At 49.0% G+C, this 20,823-nt stretch overlaps 1 protein-coding gene across 1 annotated transcript in view; it reads left to right on the top strand.

Moving 5' to 3' along the window:
* The window catches only part of COX10 (cytochrome c oxidase assembly factor heme A:farnesyltransferase COX10), a 127,078-nt gene that overhangs the window by 95,859 nt on the left and 10,396 nt on the right, over positions 1–20,823 (top strand). Inside the window, exon 6 of the mRNA XM_077746646.1 lies at positions 15,043–15,275. Within this exon, the coding sequence (XP_077602772.1) occupies positions 15,043–15,275 (233 nt within the window). The remainder of the gene's footprint in view (positions 1–15,042; positions 15,276–20,823) is intronic.

Genomic DNA, 20,823 nt, shown 5'->3' with positions numbered 1-20,823 from the left:
AATCCAAAGCAGCTCTAGGCTCCGAGCTCTCAGCACAGAGCCTGACGCGGGGCTCAAACTCTCAAACCACAAGATCATGACCTGAGCCTAAGTCGGACGCTTAACTGACTGAGCCACCCAGGCGCCCTATACATAGCATTAATTTTTTTAAGTGATTGCAGTTTGGTTTGAAAATGTTTACTGAAGTGAATAAATTATATTCTAAGAAGTTAAAGGAATATAGTTAAGGAAGGAAACATTTGCCTGGAAATGTTGTCTTTTGCCTGGAAAAAAGTTGTTCTTTTTTTTTTTTTTTTTGAGAACGTGGGAAAAAACTGCAGACCCATCAGTGCATTTGTGTACATGCATGACGGCCGTTCTCTGAACTTTTTGTTTTCTCTTCCAGAAAAACGTGACAGGTGGGTGGGCACTAAACGCCTTATAGAACTGACACAGATGATAGTGCTTTTTTTTTTTTAATGTTTATTTATTTTGAGAGAGAGAGAGAGAGGGAGACAGAATCCCAAACAGGCTCCACACTGTCAGCATAGAGCCCAGCATGGGGCTTAAACCCACAAACTGCGAGGTCATGACCTGAGCTGAAATCAAGAGTCAGACACACACCCAGCCAACTGAACCACCCACGTGCCCCAAAGGTAGTGCTTTTTTGCTTGTTTATTCTGTATTCCAGAAAGGACTAGAAGTACCACAAGACTGTAGTTTAATAAAACAGAGAAATGCGTAAAGAAAGTCAAGGTTACAGAAAAAAGAATATGTGATACGTGTTAAGAACAAGGACAGCTTCTCGAGTTCCCCGTAGTCAGTGAGGTTGACCTGTAAATTTCACTCTGCATTTCCTGGGGAAATCACAGTCCCGCCGTAATGGTAAGCACTGCAGGCAGTATTAATGTTTAATTCTCCATACAGCACCATGAGCTAGGATGCTGTTCAATGCGCCCAAAACACAGGTGAGAAAACTGGGGATCCAAGTGTTACTAATAAGTGGCAGAACCAAAATTTGGCCTAGCCCATTTGTCTCCCTGCCCCGAGTTCCTAACAGCTGCAGGTAACCTTCTCGGAAATCTCTTGTCCACGAGAAGGACCCACCACTCTAGGGAGACCAAATCTCGGCCTCTCCGTTCTTTTTTTTTTTTTTTTTTTTTTCAGAGAGAGAGAGACAACGTGAGCAGGGGAGGGTCAGAGAGAGGGAGACACACAATCTGAAGGAGGCTCCAGGCTCTGAGCTAGCTGTCAGCACAGAGCCTGACACGGGGCTCGAACCCACGAACCGTGAGATCATGACCTGAGCGGAAGTCAGACGCTTAACCGACTGAGCCCCGCTGGCACCCCATTCGTTCTCTCTTTCGATTTAACTCAGGGATCCTCAAACTTGAGCGGACGTGGTCATTATTCCCCAGAACTGTACGTGTCTAAGCTTGCATGCACTTTGTGGGTCATTGCAGGGGGCTTCGAAGCATAGTTTTGAGTCTGTATTTTCACCTAACAACTGATGTACAGAAAGTGAATAAACTCCAACTCCACTGTGTTTCAAGACCGTGAAAAAACACGTTGATTTCCAGCCTCAGTGCCACTCGCCAAGTGGCCGCCATGGCTTTCTCTATATTGTTTCCGGTGATGGAGAAAGTGACATTGAATGTATTTGATCAAGGAATAGTAAGATAATTGTTTTCAAAATAGCCAGTTTCAGTATAAACGTCCCCTTTACATTTTAGGCAACAGAAAGTTTTGTGCAGTTTTGTTGAGAAGCAAAGTCAAAAATCCTTACAGTTAGAATACCATTTAATGAGAATAAAAATCTGCAAAATTACGTTATTAGTTACCACATTTTCTCCAGGAGAGTACAGACGACAGTACTTCTAACTCTCTCTCTGTTGCTGATATTGACAATTCTGTGGATCTAAGGAATCACTTACCGCTAATGAAAGAAAGATCATCTTCCTTATCTACTGTCAGAAAAAGACTGCTTTTCCTGTTTTCCTCACCAGTGGAAAGAAAGATGACTCACTTTTTTTTTTTTAACTACTAAGATGACATGTTTAAATCCATCCTAACTCTCTTAGGCACACAAGAAGTGATTATTCGGATTGTTGGAGAGAACGCCGTGGCCATACAATAATTGCAGGTGATTCATAAAAACATCCTGTCGTAGCTTCTGTTTACCAAGTGTAATTCCTGTGGAAACACTTGACCCCGTGGCTTTCTGCTTTTTACGTTAACCCTGGGGCCTTCGTGGTAGAATTATTTATCANCGCGCTTGGTGGATTTGAGCACGTTGTGCCTCACATCACTTAGGAAGCGCCCCAGATGCACGCGGGCTGAACTCGAGCGTCCTGGTGCATTTGGATGAAGAGCTCTTGCATCTACACTTGGCCTCCAAAGATGTATGCAGAGCATGGCTCCAGGGGGTGGGACGGCGCTGTTTTAACCGCTGGCACTGGTGCCTCAGCACATAGAGTACCCCTGTTAACTTGGAGGCAAACCCAGCGCATTTGGCCCCCTGAGGCTGAGTGTCGGCACCGCCCTGTCACAGCCTGAGGGAACCACAGCTCTGGGACTTCGGCTCCATGCGTCGGCAAGGAACCTGTCATGGGCGGAAGGAAGGAGTGCGGTTCCTCTGAGCTTCCTGTTGCCCAGCCGTGTCTCCGTCCTCGCTGGTCGCTCCCTTCCTTCCACCCGTTACAGATCACAGGTGCCCTTGAACGCCTTCCATCCCCTGGACACCCCGGCGAACTGCAACATTGGTTCTCGTTGGATTAAATGGATTTGGGGGTGCCTGGGGGGCTCAGTCAGTTGAACGTCTGACTTCGGCTCAAGCCCCGCGTTGAGCTCTGTGCTGATAGCTCGGAGCCTGGAGCCTGCTTCCGATTGTGTCTCCCTGTCTCTCTGCCCCTCCCCTGCTTGCTCTCTGTCCCTCTCTCCCAAAAAAGAATAAACATTAAAAAAAAACTGTTTAAATGGATTTGGTAGTTTTAGGGTGAGCCAGGGTGAGGGGTCAGAGGGACAAGTGAATGTCCCCAGTAGTTCTTCCTAGGGAACCTCAGGTCCATTTCAGAGGACCAAATATAAGATAAGAGCCGCTGGAATCTGGCACCTGTTTTGGCATTGTTGGGGCCCATGGGGCCCTTGGGAACGGTTTCTACCTGTGGTCCCCAAGCTCAAAGACCCACAGACCGGCTCACCTGAGAGCAGGCGCTGGGCTCAGACTGTCCCTAGGGTGTCTCTCATACCTCTTCCAACCCCCCCTCCCCACTGGGGCCCTTTCTTCTGACGCAGTATTTGGACAAATGATCCTAGTGTCTTAGAGAAGATTTGCTGAATCAGCACTGCATCTGGTTTTTCTCTTGCTGTCCTTGCCACCGGACTTCTGGAAAGGGCCCCCCCTCAGCTCTTTGGTCACAGTTTAGCTTCCCTTCTCGCTCTGTCCACCTCTGCTTTTCTCTGTACGTGAGCTTCATTTTTCCCTCACGGCGCATTGGCCCTTCCAATCCCACGTTGGCTTAAACAGACTCCTCATCGAAATGGTAGCCTCCGCCTTAGCCCCCTGGCCTCCCAGATGAGTCCTCTGTCCCAGTTCCGAAGCCCTGTGAGAGGAAACGGGATCGTGCACGCTTGGGACCCATATTTCATCCCTGGTCATCAAGGGAAAGGGATGCGGGGTGGGAGTGGGGTCGCACAAAGGACCCAAGGCTGCTCCTCCCAGGGCTCCTTCCGCTAAACTTGACCTTCCTCTTGGCCAGATGTGTATCTCGAGCCCTCATTCTGCTTTGTAACTTTCTAGCTGTCGCCTTCCTCCCCCACCCCCAGCACACTCACTGGCTGTCACATTCTTGCGGCGAAGATCTTAAATTTAATACCGACTGCAACTTGTATTTTGCCTCACGTGTGGAGTGCGTCCTTCCTCGCTGTCCTGCTCTTGACCACTCTTCTGCAGGAGTGACCTGCTCCCGTCCAAGCCAGAGTTTTCTGATGTAGGTTCTCTTTGTTCGCGGACAAGAGAGGGATACAGACACCTTTTCCGCCATCTTTACCTATTTTGAGGTCCTACAGACTTAATGTATCTTCAACATTTGTGTGTGTGTGTGTATGTGTGTGTGTGTGTGTGTTTTAAGTAATAAGCATTTCTCTGGTCTGTCCTAACTAAAAGGAATCGTTCTTAAGAACGTCCAGGTCTAGGGGCACCTGGGTGGCTCAGTCGGTTAAGCGTCTGACTTTGGCTCAGGTCATGATCTCACGGTTGATGGGTTTGAGCCCCGCATCGGGCTCTGTGCTGACAGCTCAGAGCCTGACGCCTGTTTCAGATTCTGTGTCTCCCTCTCTGTCTGACCCTCCCCTGCTCACACTGTCTCTCTCTCTCTCTCTCAGAAATAAATAAAACATTAAAAATTTAAAAAAAAAATAGAACGTCCAGGTCTACTGTTTCTTCTGGATTATTTTAAAAGTAAATAATCCCTTTGTCCAATTCAGTTCATTGAGAATGTGCTGATTACCCATAATCGGAGTGAAAAATTAGCCAGATGCACAAAAGGCTTCACAGATGGTCGGGACAGCCCCTCAGTACGCACTGGGGGGAACGAGGGAATCGAGATCGAGAAGTTCACTGGGGGTCCAAGGAAAGGGGACACAGATAAGGGTGGCTTGGCCAGCAAAGGAGCTTCCCGAAGAAGAGGGCCTGGTTATTTTGAAATGCATGCGTATTTTGATGACCCTCTCCTTGAAATCTCCCTTCTCCAGCTTGGTGGTGCTGACAGGGAAATAATACCCGTCAGCATTCCGTTCCCAACTTGATGGATCAGACCAGGGTGATCCGCAGCTGGTGAGCTGTAGGTGTGGGCTACACATGGGAGAGTCGGAAAGAGCGGAGCAGAGAGAAAGGTTATTGAGAGAGGACGAATGAGCACACTTGGGGGTGGGGGCAGTGCCTGGTTTTGAAATAAACGACGAAGATTGAGTTTTCGAAGCGAAATGAATGGCTTGTGTACTTGGCATGATTCACTTAGAGAACAGGGTTTAGCCTAAGCATTATAGGGATTTACAGGAGACATTTTTCAAATTTACTGAAGGTTTTACCAGTAAGCACTTAAGCGAATGTAAACAGTTTGCAGGCCGAGGGGGAGCTGTGGATACCATCCGTCACCCCGGTCCAGCAGACAAGTACCCAGACCAGACTGACGCTCGCAGACCTTGCAAGGGTTGTTATGATGAGTCTTGTGCTGTGTATATATTGAAAAGTAGGAAGAACATAAACACTTTCTAAGTCTAGGAGTTTTTTCCCCTTAGTGCTAACCGGTCACTCGAAGTGGCAGGAACGACAGATTCAGTCTCAATAACAGTGGTGCCAGTGTAGAGAATTTCAACCTTAAAATCATTCAACATTATGAACCGCACAGTATGAAGCGTCTGCAAAGAATTTTAGCACATATCACCATGCTCAGTCACAGCAGTGGGTGAAAGAGGGGATCTGGGATCATCTGGAAGTGAACGTTCCTTTCTCTCGTGGTCATGAGCAAAATGAAAGCATTGACTTTTTTTTTTTAATGCTTGTTTATTTATTTTGAGAGAGAGAAAGAGAACCGCAAGTCCCAAGCAGGCTCCGCGCTGTCGGCACAGAGCCCGACGTGGGGCTTGAACTCCCGAACTATGAGATCATGACCTGAGCTGAAGTCCAGAGTTGGGCGCTTAGCTGACTGAGCCACCCAGGCACCTCTACAGTTATTCTGCAACATCGTGGGTTGTGAGCATTTCTTGCCAGCAGTGCTGCGGGCGGGGGATTTTTCACTTCCCATGTGCTGTAGTATAACCCAGAAATACTCGTTCTAGGAAATATCAGTACGAAGAGTTAACTGTCATAGCCCAACGGCCCATCCAGTCACCTGTAGCCACGTGAGCAGTAAGTCACAGGTGCAGACACCTGACCGCTTTTTTTAACGGCCTGGGATCCGTGCGTCGAACACCCTACTACCTTCTCTCAGTCTCTTCTCACAGAAGATGAGGTGACGAGACTTGGCACTATGAAACGCCGCTCCCATCGACTGGCGGCGTGCGGGCCACAGTCTGAAGGCCGTGTGTGTTCTGTCTTCCGCGTAGATCGTGAAGGTCTGTTTGAGCCGGCACTTGGGGCGCCAGCCTGGGATGCAGGGAACTGAAAGGTGACGGCGCAGAGTGGAGGCACTGAATGTGGGATGTGGCGGGTCGGCCTGGACGGGCGGCAGCTCTGAGAAGTGCGTGCAGACCACCCATGGGCCTGGGTCGGGGGGTGGAGGTGGGACGGAGAGGAGGCCCAGGGACACAGTTCTTGGAGGACTTGATGTCCTTAGAGGGTGGGAAAGGAATAGCCACACGGAAGACTGAAGAGAGTATGGGGCGGAGTGGGGGGGAGCAGCTCCGGGGCAGCGGTGTGACCTGGGACCCAGAGATCTTTCCCCTGGACCGCAGACTGCAGCCCCCCAGCCAACAGGCCAAATCCGGAAGAGGCATTTTTCTTGTTTGTTTGGCCTACTGGGCTTTTCTGCCATTGCCGGCCTTTAAAAATAGACAGTGGAAAGGTGCCCCAGCTTCCCGGGCTTTCTGGCACGTTCCCATGTGGTGTCTGCCAGTCCGACCTGAGCAGCTGTTCCCCACGTACCTCACCACCTGTGTGTGTGTGTGTTTCCAGGTAGGCCCACGTTAGTAGCCCTTTAGATCTCCGGCCCAGCCCCTCTGGGTATCTGCGCGTTTGCAGACACGGCCCTTGACCACAGGCTCCCGTCCGAGCAGCCCTGCAGGAGGTGAGGTCACCTGCGTCTACACCCCATCTGTGGGTAGCCCATACCCCCAAGGTGCTCCGCAAAGATGCAGGGATGGGGGGTTTTACTTCCCAGCTTCGCTTTTCATAAACTGGGTTTTATTAAAGCTTTCAGAGCCTCCTCAAACTTTATTCACCCTAACGTTATGCAGGTGAACAACACTGTGTTCTTAATACAATCCTATAAATTAGAAAGGGGTGGGGGTTAAGAGGGGCACCTGGATGGCTCAGTCAGCTGAGCATCCGACTCTTGATTTCGGCTCAGGTCATGATCTGACATTTCGTGGCTTTGAGTCCGAAGTCAAGCTCAGAGCTGGGAGTGAGGAGCCTGCTTGGGATTTTCCCTCTCTCCCTCTCTCCCTCTCTCCCTCTCTCCCTCCCCCCCTCGCTCTCTGTCCCTCCCTGGCTCACTCTCCCTCCCCTCCCCCCAAATACATGGATAAACTTTAAAAAAAGAGAGAGAGAGAGAGAGTGGGGTAAGAAAATTAAACCATCTGACTCAATGGTCAGATGTTTTCTCCAGGAAACAGGAGAAATATCAAAGGTGCTATGGAGGCCTGGGGGTGGTAGAGTTCAAGAGCTTGAGAAATACACTGATTTGGGAGCCCAACACTAGAAACTTGGTTTCCATGGATGGGATCAAACAACAGGAACTCTTCTCTCTGAAAATTCCAGTCTTCCAACAAATAGTTTCTCCTTAATTTAAACCGAACCTACTTTGTTTTCCTCCCTGAGGAAGAAAAAAAAAAAGCGTTTCTCAATATTATATTTCAGCCCCATGTTCTGATTATAGTCATGCCCAAAACACCTGCCTATTCTTGATTTCCTCTTAAATGTTTTTAAATTCTCTTTTAGAACACATCTTGCGGGGGCTCCTGGCTGGCTCAGTCAGTTAAGTGTCCAACTCTTGATTTTGGTCCCAGTCATGATCTCACGGTTCGTGAGTTCGAGCCCTGCCTGCATCAGGCTTTGCGCTGACAGCATGGATTCTCTCTCTCTCCCTTTCTCTATACCTCCCCCCCCCCGAAAAATAAATACATTTAAAAAAATAAAATACATCTAGCATCCACATTTATATTACCTGTTCCTTAAATTCTGCCTTTTCCTCGGTCCTGTCCTGCCTTGCAGTATCTGTAACTTGAGTCTTGTTTAGAGATAGAAAACTCCTGAATAAGATTTTGGGGACACCTTGTCAGAGCAGCTGTCTGGAGGGGCTTACCCCCCAAAACTCAGGTCAGAGCTCAAATGCGGGATTCATCCAGGAAATGACAGCAAAATTGGCTTGGTTTGACTAAGCTTCAGGGTTTTCTTTTGGTGTTAAAGAAAGGAAATTTTATTTTGTAACTTAAAAATCATTTATTCTGGAAGAAAAGCCAAGAGGTATGAGATTAACTTTTGTATAAACCAATTACCTCCAGAGCTGCTTACAATAGAAAGCTTTCTGGATTTAATGTCACATTTCACAGACCCCTCTGACACATTACTTAAACAGAAAGGCCACATTTCTACCATAAGTTATTTCAAAGTCACGTAATGTAGATTATGTTTATTAAGTGCAATAAATAGTCATCAAATTAAAGCTCACATATTTTTTTTACCGGCTTTGTTCCTAATTTCTACAGAAAATTCCACTTCTTTAGAGCTTGCTAATGATTGCTGTTTAGTAAACGAAAGACTACAGTATTTTCAAGGAAGAATAAATAATTCATCGGAATATGTTGACAATGGTCCTTCAGTCTGTTGTTGCTTTTCTGAAGTATCCCTGGGCAGGCAAAGGCGGCCTCTGTGCTGATGCTCAGTAGAGAGATCTCTCCATTGAAACGTAACTCAGTTTCGGGTAGGACTTTGGAAATAAATCATCATTCAGCTCCGAGCGTGAGCCATGAACCTATTTGCCTGCGCGAGTGCATGGACATGAAAAAATCGTTTTAGTTGAATGCCTAGATTCCTCTTTTCTGCAACCATCCTTCCTTCCCCTCCCCGGAGAGCTCTTTGCCTTTCTTCATCCCTTTCTTCCGTCTTAGTGAACGTTAGAAATTGTTCCCAATGCCATCACACGCCATTCTTCCGCTTTTCTGATCTTTCCTATGGATGCTCAGTCCAGTGACAGTCATCTGCGGAGATGTGAATCTTCCCTCCTGAACATAATCCATTTAAGCCACTGCTGTGGCTTCGTGAGAGCACCAGCGTTAGGGAAAAAGTGACGTTTCCCGTGTGATCCATCTCCTTTTTCCAGAGGCTGGTTTTTTTCATTTTTACCTTTTTTTGTGTGTGTAATTTGATATAATAAAGTTAAATTCTTAAAGTTACGATTAAAAATAAAAAAAAAATAGAGGGCGCTGGGGGACTCGAGTGCTGAAGCGTCTGACTTGTGGTCTCAGCTCAGGTCACGGTGTCACGGTTTTGTGAGTTTGATCCCCATGGCACGGAGCCTGCCTGGGATACTCTCTCTCCCTCTCTCTGCCCCTCCCCTGCTCACTCACTCGCTCTCTTTCAAAGATGTAAATATTAAATGAAAAATAGAAAAGTGTTGCCATTTTAATTTACTGTTAGAAAATGCTATGCAGCCATCATGCTTTTTATAATTTAATTGAGAGGACATTCTTGACTATATCTACATGTGTTTTCATATTCTAACACATAATATCCCTATGTCTTCATAAGTTTGAAAAGAATAAATCAGTGGAAACAATTTATTGAAAGTGTATCTCCTCCCCCCACCCAGCTCTGCTTCCTATTTAAATACTGCTGCCTCATTTTGCTAGTGCTTGTTGTAGTTGATTTTACAATTTGAGAGTTGGTAGTACTTGTGTTTGTTTAATGTCCACCTTCCTTCTTAGAAGAAACATTGCTGCCTGTTTTGCTCACTGCTCTATCCCCACACTTCGCCTAGCGGCTGACTAGGTAACCGTGAGAAATCTTGACACAGAAACAAATGAACTATGTGCTCTTTCAGTGAGCCCCGTGCTAAGTGCTTTACTCACATCTCTGCATTTAATTCTTCACTCTCAAGTACCTCCCATTTTACAGATGAAGAAACTAAGACCAGGGGGTTAGGTACTTTGCTCAAGATCATACGGCTCAATGATGGAGCCCCCGCCTTCCCTGTGCTCTGGTCACCGAGGATTTTTATGTAAGCCACCTTGACTTGTGCTTCAACCTTGCCATCAAAATAGCCCTAACACAGGGGCGCCTGGAAGTTCCCAGGCAGTCAGGCGTCCAACTCTTTGATTCCGGCTCAGACCCTGATCTCCCGGTCGTGGGAATGAGCCCCGCATCAGGCTCCCCCAGGTGATGCTGACACCGTGGGGCCGGGGACCACCTGTGGGCAGCACCCAGGGCTCCCCCGGGGCCTCCAAGCTCAGCCCTCGCCCATCAGGTACCGCTCAGCCCAGGGAATCGCAGGGAAACCTGCTTAGCCTTTTCTTTTGGTTTTGCTTCTAGAAATCAGGCCTCCGAGCGAGCGGCACTTGAAATGGAAGCAACCTGCTGAGGAACTCAGATGTAAATAGAGCGGAAGGAATAATGGGGGAAAATGTTTAAGGAAATTTTAAATACAGAATAAATGAGAAAAGGGAAAATAACTCTGTGTGTGTGTGTGTGTGTGTCTCTCTCTCTCTCTCTCTCTCCAGGTTTGGGATCCTTTCCAAAACCCATTCAGGAATGGGAGAGAGCAGATAGGGGTTTAGATCAAGGGCTGAGTGGTAGAATTAGAAAGAGGAGTGTACTGAGTACCTGACCTAAATTAACAAGAAGTCAGTCTTTGACAAAATTGCCCTTCCAGTCTTTGAGATTTCGCTCGGACTTTTAGGTGTACCAATGCAGAAAATCATAGTTGTGTTTAACTGAGATGAGAAGTGAATGCACTCGACTAAATATCTACTTCTGCATCAGAAATAGATCTCTTTATCAAAACGGCTAATTTTTTTTAATGCTTATTTTTGAGAGCGAGAGAGCGAGCGAGCACAAGCAGGGGAGGGGCAGAGAATGAGGGAGACACAGAATCCAAAGCAGGCTCCAGGCTCCGAGCTGGCTCTCAGCACAGAGCCCGATGCGGGGCTCAAACCGACGAACTGTAAGATCATGACGTGAGCCAGTGTGAGACGCTTAACCGACTGAACCACCCAGGCACCTCTAAAATGGCTAAATTTAAGGAGCTTTAATATCACCATGATTTTTAAAGATTTCATGGTCAGATGAAACTTTAAAAAATAGCCCAGAGGTCACTTGGTACATATATATGGAATTTTTTCAATAAATATATTAGAAAAAAGGTTGGAGATTGGCAACAATTTGAAAAGCCTCTAAACCACATAGCCTAGAGATTTCAAAAAAAATTAAAAAGGTATGTTCTGGATGCATACATGTATTTGTAGATGCCAGTCTATCATATGCTACCATAAACATACACAAATCTATTATATACAGTGAAAATTCATCAAGACTTACCCACACAAACATTTGCAGACTTCACAGGGTGTCGTTTGAGTGGAGAGAAAGGTGAACACATGTAAAGATGCAGTATTAAATCATAACTGCGTAAAATTAGCTGCTGTCACAATTTCATAACAACCTCATGTTGCGAGCATCCATTTAAAATGCCACACGGGGGCGCTGGGGTGGCTCGTTCAGTTGAGCATCTGACTCCTGATCTCAGCTCAGGTCATGATCTCCCAGTTCATGAGTTTGAGCCCCATGTCAGGCTCTGTGCTCACAGCTCAGAGCTTGCCTTGGATTCTGTGTCTCCCTCTCTCCTTGCCCTTCTGCTCTTGCACTCTCTCTCTCTCTCTCTCTCTCTCTCAAAATAAACTGTAATAAAATAAAATAAAATGCTACATGGGTGGCTCAGTGGGTTGAGTGTCCAACTCTTGATTTTGGCTCAGGTCATGATCTTGGAGTTTGGGAAATCGAGCCTCGCATTGTGCTCTGCACTGGCAGCGTGGCGCCTGCTTGGGACTCTCTCTTTCCCTCTCTCTCAGCCCCTCCCCTGATCGTGCTCTGTCTTCTCTCCCTCTCTCCCCATCCAAAATAAATAAATAGGCATAAAAAAGAATTTAAAAAGTAATAATAAAGTGCCATGTATGGCACTAATCACTTCTGCAGTTTGTCTCTGCAGTAAATTATGTATCTCCGTGAAAAGGGATCTCCTACTGGTTCTATCAGTAGTTTGGGGGGAGTCAGAAGTTACACGTGGATTTTTCAACTGTACATTGGGGTCGGCACCCCATTCCTCATTGTTCAAGGGCCATCTGAGCCTCAGTTTCCCTTCTGTGAAATGGGGGGGTAACACTATCTCAATAAACATTGTTAATTTTTGGTTTCTATTTAATGCCATACCCAGTGTTGAAACGGGTTCTGGAAATAATAGGCTTTCTCATGCACTGCTGGTGGGAGTGTAACCAGCCTAAACCCTCTGGGACGTAGACTGGGGGTACCAGTCAAATCCCTAAAACTGTGCATGTCATGTGACCTTGCAGTCGTACATCTGGGAATTTATCCTCAGGATTTATCCTAGTCAGAACTATGAACAACAGTCTGTCTATAAGGTGTGTATGGCAACGTTATTTCTAATTTAAAAGGAGAAATACAGAGTGTCCGTAAAAGGCTATGTTGACTGAATTAATTGTGTTATATCCGCAGAATAGGCCACCGTGTACCTATTAATGATAGTGTTACAAAAGAATTCTGAATAGCACAGGGAAATTATTAAGATATATTGAAACATAGGGGCACCGGGGTGGCTCAGTTGGTTAAGCATCTGACTCTTGATTTCGGCTCAGGTCATGAGATCGAGCCCCGCATCAAGTTCCAGGCTGACAGTGCACAGCCGGCTTGGGATTCTCTCTGTCTCTCTCTCTCTCTATCTCTCTCTCTCTCTCTCTCAAAATAAATAAACTTTTGAAAGAAGATATATTAAAACAAAGGAACAAAACCACAGTTTGGTGTGTTCTCTATTATTTTTAAATAGATACATCATTGGAAAAAGGCTAAAAAGATATAAACCAGGGTTTTTTCGCTGAATAATTTAGAGTTTCTTATTTGCAGTTTTCTGTAGCTTCAAGTTTTCTGAAACGAACATACATTGCTTTCCTAATAGACGTTTTAGAAAAATGAAAACTTCACAGGAAGATAATGTTCACAGAGTTTGCAATCAGAGTACCTTTGCCCATGCTGTGAGAAAACCGTGAAGGCCACCAATTCGGGTCCCCTTGTTCGGGGAGAGAAGCATGTCCCTTGAGCATCTCCTTGCCAGGATGGTCCCAGCTACCTGGGTTAATAGCCTCGTTTCTATTAATCTTCACAATTTCCATCCGTGCCCCTGAGCACACAGATTTAAACACCAAAATTAAGCCTCGTGATTTTCTGTGATGCCTACCAGGGACAGAAACTACACTTCCATGTAAAATTGCCTTTTATCTCCATAAATTAAATTCATGTGTGCTTTTCTAAAAGGGCTTTTCATAACACTAATACCTTTGAATGCAACTGGCTTCCACAGACCTAGAAGGAGCAAACAACCTTCTTCTTCTTCTTCTTCTTCTTTTTTTTTTTTTTTTAACACAAGGTCCAATTCAGGAAAAATAAAAATGTTTATGAGCCACATTTTTCTCCCACCCAAAATAAAACTCGCTTTTTACAGTCCCTGTAGGGAAAAAACAAACAAACAAACAAAAAAACCCACTGTTCTTGTAAGCTATAAAAGACCTTATTTCGAGAAGGACGGCAGTCGTAACATCTGCATGGCATTTTTGGCCATCTTAATCCTGTCTTGGCACGTGTACAATATCACAGCACGGAGGCGTCTTCCCAGTTTCCCCTCTGGGAAGCGGGGCCCGTTGGTGTGGTCGGAGGGCTTTCTCTGGCCGGAGCAGAGACAGTGGTGGGAGGGACAGGGCAGAGTAAAAGTTCGAGGGGGCCTTGGTGAGTGCCGTGGAAGGGGGGGACCCCGTGCCCCATGGTCGCCAGGAGGCAGGATGGAAATTGACCATCAGGATGGGTAAAAGCCCTCTCCGTTCTGGCCCCTGGGGAGCCACCTCTTCTCGAGTGTTCGCTTTGCCATCCCAAAGCCCCCTCTGCTGGGTTCCATCTCCCAGGAGGGGCGGCCACAGGATCTGATGCTGTGGGTTCACCGAGCCCTATGCAGTCTTCTGGAGGGGGGGACTTTGGCCTGCACGAGGAGAAGGCAGGCTTGAGGGGCTTCCTCAGGTTTCTTAAGAAAGAATAAACAAACATGCATATAATCATGAGCTCGTAGGCCCCATTTATCCACACCTGATAAAAAGTCTCATAAGATCGCACATAAAATCCACCATAAAATGTGGGCTCTGGGGGTGCCTGGGTGGTTCAGTCGGTTTGGCGTCTGACTTCGACTCAGATCATGATCTCACGGTTCGTGAGTTCTAGCCCTGCATCAGGCTCTGTGCTGACAGCCTGCTTGGGGATTTCTCTCTCCTTCCCTCCCTGCCCCTCCCCAGTTTATGCCATCTCTGTGTCTCTCAAAATAAATAAATTAAAAAAAAAAAAAATGGGCTCTGGTGAAAATGCGGCGTAGGATCGTCCTGGCTGGTGGAGACTTGTATTTAACCGTGTTCGCTGCATACATAACACGGTACGGCTCCTTCGGGGATCTCGCCGCTCTGAAACCAGCTGTGGCACCGAAACTGAGCTGTCCACGGGGAGCGGCCCCTGGCGTGTGGCTGTTGGCACCAGGCCGGTCCCTTGCCAAGCCTGTAATTTATCACAGATAGATACGCTCAGACAGACTGTCGTTACCTGTTACTGCTAATCAGGTGATGTGTTTAAACTATGCCCACAGGTGATGTGGGCAGAGGTAAGACGCTAGCTTGGCCCAAACGTTGCGGGTACTGTGCTCTGGGTGGCTTATCTGGGGCCGTCACCTACTTGGCACTAAATGTAAAGCGGAACCCTGTGCCCAGCAGGCAGAGTCTCCCTCAGCCCTCGCTGCAGCCTGCGGGTGAGCAGGGAGCCTTCTCAGCTGTACAGGTGGGCAGAGGGGCGCCCCGCATTCCACAGCCAGGAAGGGACAGAACCTGGGACCGTTTACCGTCAGCCCCGGCAGCAGACATCAGAGGAGCAGCCATTAGCCTCTGCAGGCATGGTCCCTCCTCTTTGAGGGTTCGATGCCCCGTAGTCGGGAAGACACCACGTAGATAGATGGTTCGATCCCCGCAGCTCCAACCCTGCGCGGCACGGTCAGCTGGACTGGAAAGTGACAGCTCTGGGTCACTGCTCTTTTTCAGCCCGCTGCTTGCTGTGTCCTTCGCCACTTGCTGTGCTGTTCCTGGAGTTGCGCTCCTGACCTGGGGGGTGAACCCCCTCACGGGCGCCCTGGGGGTCTTCAACATTTTCCTGTACACCTGTTGCTACACCCCGTTGAAGAGGATCAGCATTGCCAACACGTGGGTCGGGGCCGTCGTTGGGGCCATCCCCCCTGTCATGGGCTGGACGGCAGCGACCGGCAGCCTGGATGCTGGTGAGTATCTTGTGCACGAGCTTGCGAGGCCTGGCGCGGTGGGGACGCGGCGGGGGGGCCAGGGCCCACACTCGGCAGCCCTTCTGTGCTCGTACCTGCCAGTCCGAGGCGCTTCCTCCCCCGACCGCAGTGCTGGCTCTTAGCGTCCGTGTCTGCCCCATGTGGTGGGAGCGCCGAGCTGAAGGGGGACCGTGGCCTCCGGCTTCCCGGGGGACCGTGTGCTTTCCCAGGCGGGCGGGGAATGTCTAAGGGAAGAAGAAAAACAAAGCATTCCTGTGACAGCAGGTGAGTGAGAAGCAAGTACCTAAAACTCACGGATCCCGTGAGGGCTGCTCAGCCCTTCGGGACGTCCTGCATCATGGAGCAGGTGTCCAGGGCTGGGTGCCCAGGCTCCCCTGTCCAAGTGGCTGCTGGCCCGCGGCCCCGTGAGTTAGCTCTTCACCCCCATGGAACCAGGTGGTTCCCCCCACCCACTTATGAAGGAGCAGACTCTTCATTAGTTTCTAACTTACTTTTATATAATTTGCTTAAGTCCTTCGTGGTGGCTACAATAAAACCATTGAAACCCATCTACTTTTTTTTTTTTTTTGGTGGTATGTCACAACGAACTTTGTGGGGTGAAAATAGCTCCTTTTTGCCATCTGTAAGGGAAGTTTCACAGTCTAATTAGCCAGGTAATTAGTGTTCCTGACCAACACTTAGGAAGGAAGTGGTGAGGTTTCCTGCAATAGACCTAAGTACATATTTTTCACATGAGAGATCAAAAGGCAGTTGACCATAAACATTTGCCCCGTAAGCCACATTTCTGAAACTTTTCATAAAAGCCCTTACACTCTGACTTGGCAAGCTTACAAAGGCGATTACACCTCCCGCGTGATTGTCTCTTAGCGTGGTTTTAATATCCTGTAAAATGTTGACGTTTCAGGAGTCTACGGGTAAGGTGTTCTAGAATGTACATGCTCATCTGCTCAATGATAAACCCCAAACTGGAATCTCATCGGTATGGGAGCCATGGCAGCACAGTGGTGAGGAGTGAGTGCTCCAGAGCAGGGGTGCCCTTTGGAAGGTTCTAGACTTTTTTTTTTAAATGTTTATTTTTGAGAGAGAGAGACAGAGCATGAGCAGGGGAGGGGCAGAGAGAGAGGGAGACAGAATCAGAAGCAGGCTCTAAGCCCCGAGCTGTCAGTACAGAGCCCAGCACAGGGCTCAAACTCACGGACCGTGAGATCACCACCTGAGCTGAAGTTGAGCACTTAACCAACTGAGCCCCTAGGAGGCTAGTTCTAGACTTGACATGAATGTTCTAGACTTCTTTATGCTGCTATCCCCTTGTCTCCCCCATGGTCCCTTCTCATGGAGTTGTGGTGAGGATTAAGTGAGTTCTTGTTGAGTATTTTTTGTCTGTACAGTAGACAGATTCATACAGATCGAGAAAATAATCTCAGAAATCATGGGATTTTACCAGTCTTGCAGCTCAGAGTGATTCGTCATTGTTACCTGGCCCTTGTTCTGCCCACGGTGAGCTTGCCTCCGGCTTGGTGGGTAGAGCGCGGGCTCCATTGTTGGTGACAGCCACCTTGAGTGAGGGTGGGGACGGTGGGAAGCGTGGTCTGACATCTCCGGACTAGATGCTGTCTGAATTTTCCCCCTTGTTTGCGATTTATATGTAGAGAGCACACCTGCAGACCACCAAATTCCTGGCAGAGCCCCCCACCAGTTCTGCCTGGAGCCCCAGCCTCCAGCCAGACTCCCGTCTCCCCTCGCCCCTCCCTCCTCTCCCCTCCTGTACCCCTCCAGACCTTTCTCATGATTGCCCAGACATTTGAGTTGGGGCCTGTGAAAGGGACCCTTTCCCCTCTGCAATGATGTGGTGCTCCGAGTTACCTGCCTGCCTGAGGAGACAGCCCCCCACCCTTCCAGACCCTTACACAGGTTCCTCAAACCCAGCCTAAAGCAACAGGGTCCCCAAGGGGCGCCTGCGCTGCTCCGTCGGCTGAGCGTCCCACTCTTGATTTCGACTGAAGTCACGATCTCACAAGTTCGTGAGTTCGAGCCCTGCGTCAGGCTCCGCACTAACAGAGTGGAGCCTGCTTAGAATTCTCTTTCTCCCTCTCTCTCTGCCCCACCTTGCCTCTCTCTCTCTCTTTCTCTCTCAAAATAAGTAAACTTAAAATAAATTTAAAAAAGAACAAGGCCCCCAAAACTACCTTTCTTCTCTGGGGAATCCCAGACAGAGCGACAGTCGGGGTCAAGTATTATAGGTCCAGGGGACAGACAGCCCTGGAGACAGGTGAGGGCAGGGCACCCCAGGGCCGTGCAGAACTTGGTCGCTTCTGTGGTCTGTCGGTCACCCAGGTTCTTGCAAGCGGCCTTTGTTGTACTCCCAGGAAGTTTCCTTCGGAAGACTTTTTGAGCCACAACATATGTTCCTTGCAGTTGCATCCCCAGAGCCCAAAGAGAGAAGGCACTTGGCAAGTCTTCCCACTTCGAGCACCCATTCAGATTGGAGCCCATATTTGTTCAGGGACAGTATGGATTTAGCTCAACTGCTAACAGTCATAATTTAGAATAATCTTTTTTTTGAAATGTGGGATATAGTCTTTCCGTAGTCCACATTTAATCATGTGTATACAGATCTGTTAGTGAGAAATAGCTAAGGGCCAGGCTATAGTTTGCTTTAGATTGGAGGGTAGAAATGCATGCTTATCTCGGAAAAGGAGACCCATCACCTGTCTGAACGGACCCCTGGCATAAAGCGTTGCGGCCTGAAACAGATGTGTGTCACCACAAAGAGAAGTTCCTCAGCCCTTGACTTGTATCATGTCCTTTTTCTTCAAATCCTGAAGACACAGTGCGGAGCACACAACTACGACATGGTTTACCATCCCCAGAATTCTGATTCACCCTTGGGTCCAGTCGTATACCTAACGTCTTGTGAGATTTACAGAGAGAGGGTTACTTTACGTGAAGTCTTCCACTGCTTCCAGAAAAGTTTCAAAACATGAATTTCATAGAGCAAACTTGACATCAACAGCCAATCGTTGATGACACTAAACGAATGAATGAATCAGTGTCTTCCATTTTACAGACAAAACTAGGTTAATCCTAGGTCAGTTGCCAAATATGTATCGGGCCTCAGCTGTGTGCAAGGCAGAAGTGTTCAAAGATATAAGGCAGAGTCACAGAGTGCCTGGGTGACTCAGTCAGTTAAGCGTCCGACTTTGGCTCAGGTCATGATCTCCCGGCTCGTGGGCTCGAGCCCTGCGCCAGGCTCTGTGCTGACGACTCAGAGCCAGGAACCTGCTTCAGATTCTGCGTCTTCCTCTCTCTGACCCTCTGCTGCTTGTGCGCTCTCTCTCTCTCTCTTTCTCAAGAATAAATAAACATTATAAAGAAAAAAAAAAAGAAAAGAAATAAGGCAGAGTCAGCGACAGTGTAGTTTCAACGTTTCTATTGCTGGGATTTTAGCCACGAGGTTGAATGTGACAATTTATATAGTCTTGTCACCTTCTAGAATAGTACCCACTAACCACATGTGGCTATTTCACTTTGCGTTTAAACCAAAGCAACGTAAGCATTCAGTTCTTCAGTCCCCGTAGCCCTATTTCAGATGCTCACAGCCACACATGGCCAGTAGCTGGTGACGCCCGGCATTTCCATCCTTGCGTTCAGTCGGTTCTGTCTACAGGGACACCTCGATGTCCTTGTGAACCTGTGTTCAGTCTTCCTCGTTAGTTCCTGCTTTGAACACTCGGTCATCGTAGGAGACCACACCTGTGGTCCCACCAAAGTCTAAACCAGTGGGCCCCAAATGTGAGTGCGCATCAGAATCGCCCGGCAGGCTTGCTAAATAACACCCAGATTCCTGGGCCCTGCCCTCCCCCCTTCGCTCCCCCTCAGCCTCCCAGTTTCAGGTTCAGTGGGTCTGGGGTGGGGCCTGAGAATTTGCATTTCTAACAGTTTGCTGCCGGGTGATGCCAGTGATGCCAGTGCCCCGGGTCCAGGGACCACTTTCGGAGCCACTAGCCTGAAAAGACAGAGCCAGAGGGAGCTCCGGCTGTGAGAATACCTCGGAATTCTTTAGGGATATGGGCACAGGGTGGGGGCGGGTGGCGTCATTTGAGCCCCGCTCAGGGTGTCGCCTGGATTGCCCGCAGAGGTTACGGCTCTCATCCGGGTTCTTAGGGGACACGGTGGCTTGAAACAAGCCTACTGAGAGAAGAGTGGCCCACAGTGTCTCCCTTCTGCAGTGTCTCCAGATCAGTTTGTCTTTGAACTTCCAAAGGGTGATGGTCCCTTTGGAGAAGCGAATGCATAGAGAAGTCTTTGTTGTGCTCCCCTGGACCGCAGTGACGGGAAGGAAGGGGAGCCCCAAGGTCTGGGCGGCCACCCGCTCTGCTGATCGGCTTTCTTCGTGGTGCCCTACTGTGCGCTGGGCACCGAGGGGCACAAAAATCCCTAAAAGCCAGGCCACGACCCCGCGGAAAGCATGCCCAGCACCCTCAGGGAGAGGCAGGCAGGCGTCAAATCACTGAGCCGTAAGAGCTCTAGCAAGAATTTGGTCTTCAGAGGACCGTGCGCTCGCCTAACCTCCCCAGACTGGTCCCGGAAGGCTTTGGAGCAGAACAGCTTCCAAAGGAGGAGACCGCTCTCTCAGAGAGGGGAGCGCTTTGCAAGGAGAGGGCAGGGCGTGCACAGAGATTTGTAGGCACGGAAGGGGCAGCGGCGCAGCAGGGGTCCAGGGGCCCTGATCCGAGGTGAGCTGCCTGACTGAGAAGCTGGGACTGTACTGAAAGGCAGTGGGGTCCCTTGGAGGTTTAAGCAGGAGAGGAGCAAGGGCCCCACGGCCTGTGCCGCAGTGCGCTCTCCGTGGTGTGGAAAGCAGCGCTTTGCCGAGCCCTCCTGGGTCCTCCTCCCCAGGCTGTGTGCCATTCCGTCTCCCCCTCCCCCTTCCCCTCTGGGGGTGGGGGGGGCGGGGCTGCTGTCCGAGGCCTGGCCTCCACCCTTCCCTAGTCCCGTTTCGCCCTGCGAGTATGTACTGAAGCGTCCGGCCAGTCCTTCTTGTGGGCATCCAGCCTGCAGGCTGGCGTGGGTGCGGGGTGCGTGTTTGTAGGGGTGCGGGGTGCATGTTTGTAGGGAGGCAGAGGCCCCCGAACATATTCCCTTCCTTTGTCCTTTCCTTGGCTCCCCCCGCCCAGGACATCGAGTACCCAACACCCACATCTGGGTCCCTCAGTGCCCCCCACCCCAGCCCGACCACACGACCCTCCCTGGAGGCCCGTCCTCGGCCCGGAAGGTGGCAGGCATGATTGGAGAGGACAGCTCCGGGCGAGGCCTGGTGGAAAATCGTGCAGCCTCAGGGCCTGTCGAGTTGAGAAGAAGGACCAAGTAAGGAGCTGGAGGACACGATCTGCATCCCAGACTCGTGGACTAAGGAAACGTCATTGTCCTACAGCCCTTTCCCCTTCTCAGCACCCACATCTTTTTGTGGGTTCTGTGGAGGCTACGGGGTCAATTCAGACCTCCAGGGGGCCCAAGCCGGAGAGAT

The sequence above is a fragment of the Crocuta crocuta genome, unplaced genomic scaffold (assembly GCF_008692635.1).
Source record: "Crocuta crocuta isolate KB4526 unplaced genomic scaffold, BGI_CrCroc_1.0 scaffold139, whole genome shotgun sequence".
Taxonomy (NCBI): Eukaryota; Metazoa; Chordata; class Mammalia; order Carnivora; family Hyaenidae; genus Crocuta; species Crocuta crocuta.
This window is presented reverse-complemented; position numbering and strand designations above follow the sequence as displayed.